A 7,961-nucleotide genomic window follows, 5' to 3' on the forward strand; every position below is an offset into this window, starting at 1 on the left:
CTAAGTGAAGCGAGGACCAGTGCCTGATTAGGCCACTGTCCCACCTCTCCGCTACTACGCTCAGGAGGCTGTGGCGGCTGTCACGGACTCTGCGGAGCATCACGGCGCAGCGTCACATAAAAACTGTCAACGTGAGCGTCCGCGAACATGCCAGACGCGCTGCAATGCCGCGGCAGCCGCATTTATTGATCGAGCGTTGCGTATATCTAGCCCATGAGCTGCAGGTATACAGCGATGTACAGTACGCACGGAATAGTGTAATTTTAACTTGCGCTGTACACCAACTGAACCTGCGAGCTATCATGTTAGCTCTGATCGCCAGAGCTAACCATATCAGTTTACATCTTTCATTCGTTTTTCATGAGTACAAAAGAACACAATTTACACAATCTTAACCATAACTAGATACCTATTACAGTATTATTATGAAATGTTACAAACATAGCTAATTTCACAAACAGGCCTTTCTTGCCAAATCAACATTTAAAAAAAAAACAACTTTCTTGGAACAAATCAACATTGAAAATTATTTTCGTGGTAGTAACACATCACAAAATAATCTAGATAGCGAAAGAAAAATAAATGCTTGCTTATATTCTTGTATCACTCAAGTTTTACGATAGAACCACATCCAACAGCAAATAATAGTTTTAAGTAAAATGTATGCAGTTAACAAATCGGAGTATAGTCTTCGCCTCCCAGGGAATCCGTTATTTCTTTCCTCCAGGAGGCTGTAGTGGCTGGCCACGTTCTTTTCCACGAAGTTTTATTCCAATTGCCCTTTCAATCTTCCCAAGAACCAAGTTATTCGGAATACCGCGACCGGCTTCGTAGTCATTTACTATTTGCGGCTTCTCACAGATCTTTGTGGCCAAATCTTTCTGACTCATGCCCTTTGCTTGCCGTCCTTGCATGATAAGTTTTCCAAGATCCAGTGGTATCTTCTCGTGTTTTAATTCTTCAGTTTCTCTGTCAAGTTTCGCCGTGTTTTTTGTGGTTCCATGCTGTTTATTAGTACCTGCTCCATATTTTTGTTGGGTGTCAACTGGTAAACCTTGACGGCGGGCGGCATTTACTGCTTGCTCAGTTTTTAAAGTCGATGCTTTCGGCGGTTTCTTGCGAAGAATAGTGACCGTATCCCAGTCCGACATGTTTACGCGTTTATAATAATAAGAAAGTAAGTTAAATTGAAACTTCTAAGATTTTGCTTTCTGCTTTGTTCTCGTCCTGTGGCCGCAAAAAACAAGTAACAACTCACAATTCAGTGTAAAAAAACACAATGCACCATAGACTAGAATACAAAATACAAATGTATAACCTGTCAAATATTTTTTAAATTTTTTTACTCTCCTCATAGTCGATTTAGACTCTCGCGCGAGCCACGAGGCGAGCCGCGAGCCCACCGCTTACACTCTCGTCTCGTGGCTCGGCTCGCGGCCAAAGAGTAGTATAATATAAAGTCCGTCAATCAAATCTTGTCAGTAGTAAAAGGCGGCAAATTTGAAAAATCGCGGGTTAGCAACACTGTGTTCAAATAATTCCAAAACGCGTGTCATCTGTGTTTTATCTGTGGAATGTGGATCGTGAATGACAGCCGTCACCTTATTTGTTTTCATTTGGTTTTCATTCTGAATCGTTTCTGTTTCAAGAGATATTTCTGCTGTCACCATTAAATACCAATACATTAAATAAGAATAAGCAAAGCTAAGGGGCCTACAATGTACAATCATGCTCGTTGATGGTAAACATTACTGAAACAAACAAACAAGTACTGGAAGAACTCTTTCGAACTTTTAAGATTGTGTTCAGTTTTTTTGTTTTAGGGTTAAAAGGCATAAATAAAATTAAAACGTATGCCTAAATCTATCCAACAAGACCATAAATTGTGTCCTGGAAACCGTCCATAGGCCCACATGTCTAATATTTTCAGCAATCGGTTGTGACTATTTACAAAGGTAAACCTTTTAAACAGTATTAAGAGCCTTGATTATATCGCCGTTCTTTCGCAATATCTACCTAATCCATACATGTTTGTTGCAGGATTAAATCTTGCCCAATATAAGGCGTTCGTAGTAGGTAAAGTCCGTCAACCAAATCTTGTCAGTAGTAAAAGGCGGCAAATTTGAAAAATCGCGGGTTAGCAACACTGTGTTCAAATAATTCCAAAACGCGTGTCATCTGTGTTTTATCTGTGGAATGTGGATCGTGAATGACAGCCGTCACCTTATTTGTTTTCATTTGGTTTTCATTCTGAATCGTTTCTGTTTCAAGAGATATTTCTGCTGTCACCATTAAATACCAATACATTAAATAAGAATAAGCAAAGCTAAGGGGCCTACAATGTACAATCATGCTCGTTGATGGTAAACATTACTAAAAATTGAGGTTATGACAAGTATTGGAAGAACTCTTTCGAACTTTTAAGATTATGTTCAGTTTTTTTGTTTTAGGGTTAAAAGGCATAAATAAAATTAAAACGTATGCCTAAATCTATCCAACAAGACCATAAATTGTGTCCTGGAAACCGTCCATAGGCCCACATGTCTAATATTTTCAGCAATCAGTTGTGACTATTTACAAAGGTAAACCTTTTAAACAGTATTAAGAGCCTTGATTATATCGCCGTTCTTTCGCAATATCTACCTAATCCATACATGTTTGTTGCAGGATTAAATCTTGCCCAATATAAGGCGTTCGTAGTAGGTAGTATCATTTCAGACAATACTTACCTATGGCGGTTTATGTACGTGTACAACGCAACCAAGTCGAAAAGTGATCCTTATCTTATTTACCTTTAAATTAAATAAACACCCAAATATCAGTTGTTTTATTTTAAATATGTATATTGTACAATATATACCAATCAAAAAAATTACACAGGTATGTCATATTCATCCAGAACAGTACACTAATTTACATTAACAAGTGGCATATTATATTGTAAATAACAAATATATGCACTATCTAATTATCTGCATTTTGATATGATTTTATTTTAGTAAACTTAGAAGACATAGATAGGGAACAAAGAGAATATAAGCACTACAATATAAGTTGTTTTTGATATCTTCAAATTTGTTCATCATTTTGATTAACATTGTTTTAACATCGCTTTTAAATTGTCCGTCCATGTTTAAATTTTTTTCAATAAACCGCGAGTGGCAATTTGAATTGACGTACGCAGGGCGCGCTCAGCGGAAAAAAAAACTGTTGGTTCGATGTACATTGCTGCTTTTCTTAGCGCAATACTGCTCTTTGAGTGTTGCCCTACTTTAGTTTGCTTTACATTGCTACTGACAAGATTTGGTTGACGGACTATAGTATCTCTTCAGACAATACTTACCTATGGCGGTTTATGTACGTGTACAACGCAACCAAGTCGAAAAGTGACCCTTATCTTATTTACCTTTAAATTAAATAAACACCCAAATATCAGTTGTTTTATTTTTAATATGTATATTGTACAATATATACCAATCAAAAAAAATACACAGGTATGTCATATTCATCCAGAACAGTACACTAATTTACATTATCAAGTGGCATATTATATTGTAAATAACAAATATATGCACTATCTAATTATCTGCATTTTGATATGATTTTATTTTAGTAAACTTAGAAGACATAGATAGGGAACAAATAGAATATAAGCACTACGATAGAGAGTTGTTTTTGATATCTTCAAATTTGTTCATCATTTTGATTAACATTGTTTTAACATCGCTTTTAAATTGTCCGTCCATGTTTTAATTTTTTTCAATAAACCGCGAGTGACAATTTGAATTGACGTACGCAGGGCGCGCTCAGCGGAAAAAAAAATCTTTTGGTTCGATGTACATTGCTGCTTTTCTTAGCGCAATACTGCTCTTTGAGTGTTGCCCTACTTCAGTTTGCTTTACATTGCTACTGACAAGATTTGGTTGCGTTGTACACGTACATAAACCGCCATAGGTATAGTCCGTCAACCAAATCTTGTCAGTAGCAATGTAAAGCAAACTAAAGTAGGGCAACACTCAAAGAGCAGTATTGCGCTAAGAAAAGCAGCAATGTACATCGAACCAACAGTTTTTTTTTCCGTTGAGCGCGCCCTGCGTACGTCAATTCAAATTGTCACTCGCGGTTTATTGAAAAAAATTGAAACATGGACGGACAATTTAAAAGCGATGTTAAAACAATGTTAATCAAAATGATGAACAAATTTGAAGATATCAAAAACAACTCCCTATCGTAGTGCTTATATTCTCTTTGTTCCCTATCTATGTCTTCTAAGTTTACTAAAATAAAATCATATCAAAATGCAGATAATAAGATAGTGCATATATTTGTTATTTACAATATAATATGCCACTTGTTAATGTAAATTAGTGTACTGTTCTGGATGAATATGACATACCTGTGTAATTTTTTTGATTGGTATATATTGTACAATATACATATTAAAAATAAAACAACTGATATTTGGGTGTTTATTTAATTTAAAGGTAAATAAAATAAGGGTCACTTTTCGACTTGGTTGCGTTGTACACGTACATAAACCGCCATAGGTAAGTATTGTCTGAAAAGATACTACCTACTACGAACGCCTTATATTGGGCAAGATTTAATCCTGCAACAAACATGTATGGATTAGGTAGATATTGCGAAAGAACGGCGATATAATCAAGGCTCTGAATACTGTTTAAAAGGTTCACCTTTGTAAATAGTCACAACTGATTTCTGAAAATATTAGACATGTGTGCCTATGGACGGTTTCCAGGACACAATTTATGGTCTTGTTGGATAGATTTAGGCATACGTTTTAATTTTATTTATGCCTTTTAACCCTAAAACAAAAAAACTGAACATAATCTTAAAAGTTCGAAAGAGTTCTTCCAATACTTGTCATAACCTCAATTTTTAGTAATGTTTACCATCAACGAGCATGATTGTACATTGTAGGCCCCTTAGCTTTGCTTATTCTTATTTAATGTATTGGTATTTAATGGTGACAGCAGAAATATCTCTTGAAACAGAAACGATTCAGAATGAAAACCAAATGAAAACAAATAAGGTGACGGCTGTCATTCACGATCCACATTCCACAGATAAAACACAGATGACACGCGTTTTGGAATTATTTGAACACAGTGTTGCTAACCCGCGATTTTTCAAATTTGCCGCCTTTTACTACTGACAAGATTTGGTTGACGGACTTTAAGTATTGTCTGAAGAGATACTACCTACTACGAACGCCTTATATTGGGCAAGATTTAATCCTGCAACAAACATGTATGGATTAGGTAGATATTGCGAAAGAACGGCGATATAATCAAGGCTCTTAATACTGTTTAAAAGGTTTACCTTTGTAAATAGTCACAACCGATTGCTGAAAATATTAGACATGTGGGCCTATGGACGATTTCCAGGACACAATTTATGGTCTTGTTGGATAGATTTAGGCATACGTTTTAATTTTATTTATGCCTTTTAACCCTAAAACAAAAAAACTGAACACAATCTTAAAAGTTCGAAAGAGTTCTTCCAGTACTTGTTTGTTTGTTTCAGTAATGTTTACCATCAACGAGCATGATTGTACATTGTAGGCCCCTTAGCTTTGCTTATTCTTATTTAATGTATTGGTATTTAATGGTGACAGCAGAAATATCTCTTGAAACAGAAACGATTCAGAATGAAAACCAAATGAAAACAAATAAGGTGACGGCTGTCATTCACGATCCACATTCCACAGATAAAACACAGATGACACGCGTTTTGGAATTATTTGAACACAGTGTTGCTAACCCGCGATTTTTCAAATTTGCCGCCTTTTACTACTGACAAGATTTGGTTGACGGACTTTAAGTATTGTCTGAAGAGATACTACCTACTACGAACGCCTTATATTGGGCAAGATTTAATCCTGCAACAAACATGTATGGATTAGGTAGATATTGCGAAAGAACGGCGATATAATCAAGGCTCTTAATACTGTTTAAAAGGTTTACCTTTGTAAATAGTCACAACCGATTGCTGAAAATATTAGACATGTGGGCCTATGGACGGTTTCCAGGACACAATTTATGGTCTTGTTGGATAGATTTAGGCATACGTTTTAATTTTATTTATGCCTTTTAACCCTAAAACAAAAAAACTGAACACAATCTTAAAAGTTCGAAAGAGTTCTTCCAGTACTTGTTTGTTTGTTTCAGTAATGTTTACTATCAACGAGCATGATTGTACATTGTAGGCCCCTTAGCTTTGCTTATTCTTATTTAATGTATTGGTATTTAATGGTGACAGCAGAAATATCTCTTGAAACAGAAACGATTCAGAATGAAAACCAAATGAAAACAAATAAGGTGACGGCTGTCATTCACGATCCACATTCCACAGATAAAACACAGATGACACGCGTTTTGGAATTATTTGAACACAGTGTTGCTAACCCGCGATTTTTCAAATTTGCCGCCTTTTACTACTGACAAGATTTGGTTGACGGACTTTATTTCTATAGATTATCTGTGCCTGTCGCACGCACAACAAGCAAGTGACACTGCCAATGGTCAAACTAATGACATTAGCACCATCAACATCATAGTCAAGGCAAAATCGAACATGTTACCTGTGCATTACAGTTTGATTTAGTTTAGTTTAACTCATCAACGGTACCTGTCATTCCCATACATTTTTTATCGATTCGTTAGCGATATCGTTTTTCGAAACGCGTTTTGGCTAGGCCCCCTGTATGTTTTGTTTTGGTTAATTTGGTTTGCGCTATGCTCTGCTGTTGTTGTGTTGGCGCTTTGGTTTGTCGTTTTCTAAGTTTTCTTTGGCGGTTTAATTTTCAATATTTTCATGTTTGTTGTTTATAATAGTTGTTATATCGATCAAAAAAGGATCAAATTGTGAGTTAGTATTACTATACATTCTTTTCTTTAATTGGATCGTTTGTTAACCATATGTTAACAGGTGAATTATAGACATAATACATACAGTTTAAAACGATAATACAATTTTCCGCGTAATACTCCATTTTACATTTGTACCTGTAACTTGGTTTCATACCTCTTTTCACCCTACAGAAAACGAAGTTTTACTGTATTTCTTTAAGCAATTCTTGTCAGTAAAACAAGGCGCGAAATTCAAATATTGTATGGGATGATAATATATCCCTTCGCGTCTACATTTTTCAAATTTGCCGCCTTTTTCAGCCATGCGGTAGAATGAGATAGCAATATCACTTGCTCCCTCTAACGCATAAATGCGTCCCTTGGAGTGGCCGGCGATGGCCCATGGGGCCTTAACAATAACTAGTGAGTTTTGGTTGTCACTGTTGTCAGCTGACGAAATGATAAAGCTGTGTCCAGACGATATTTACCAAAGCTAGTTTACTGAACTTATTTTAAGCCCCTCCACACTCGCGCGCGAATCGCGGCGCGAAGCGCGAACGCGAGTGTGGAATCGATTTTCGAACTTCGCGCCGCGATTCACGCACATGGTCTGGAGGGGGCTCTAGAGTAAGTACTTTTAATATGTGTGTATATAAGGTATTGTATGCAAACATTTAGCTGGTTAAGCAGATCTTGTCAGTAGAAAAAGGCGGCAAATTTGAAAAATGTATTTGCTTGAACAGCTATAATTCTCGTTTCATAAAACCACTTTCGAATTTTAAGGCCTCTCATTATGCAACAGTTGCACAAATTACTATTTTACAGTTAATTTTATACTGCGTACTCAACCTTGAATTTGCGTACTATACTTGGTCAACCAAATCTTGACAGTAGAAAAAGGCGGCAAATTTGAAAAATGTAGGGGCGAAGGGATATCGTCCCATAGAAAATTTGAATTTCGCGCCTTTTTTTACTGACAAGTTTCGGTTGACCAGCTATATTTTTAAGAGGCGCGCGTAACGGAACGTAAAACCCATCTGGCAACACTGCTGGGAAGAGAAGACCATGTTTTATTAGACCATGACTGTT

The 7,961-nt window shown here is 36.4% G+C and overlaps 1 protein-coding gene across 1 annotated transcript; it reads right to left on the reverse strand.

The window, feature by feature from the left end:
* Window positions 1-324: 324 nt before the first annotated feature.
* Window positions 325-1,190, reverse strand: LOC134661658 (endothelial differentiation-related factor 1 homolog). The gene is made up of 2 exons (XM_063517805.1): window positions 500-1,190; window positions 325-467 (listed from the first exon to the last, which is right to left on the reverse strand). Exon 1 carries the CDS (start codon window positions 1,149-1,151, stop codon window positions 711-713), a length of 441 nt encoding a protein of 146 aa, XP_063373875.1. The 5' UTR covers window positions 1,152-1,190; the 3' UTR covers window positions 325-467; window positions 500-710.
* Between the last annotated feature and the right edge of the window lie 6,771 nt (window positions 1,191-7,961).

Source organism: Cydia amplana, chromosome Z (assembly GCF_948474715.1).
Source record: "Cydia amplana chromosome Z, ilCydAmpl1.1, whole genome shotgun sequence".
Lineage (NCBI taxonomy): Eukaryota > Metazoa > Arthropoda > Insecta > Lepidoptera > Tortricidae > Cydia > Cydia amplana.

Bases quoted from the DNA above. Each gene is read 5' to 3' on its own strand.
- LOC134661658 (XM_063517805.1), bottom strand. From the start codon at position 1,151: ATGTCGGACTGGGATACGGTCACTATTCTTCGCAAGAAACCGCCGAAA.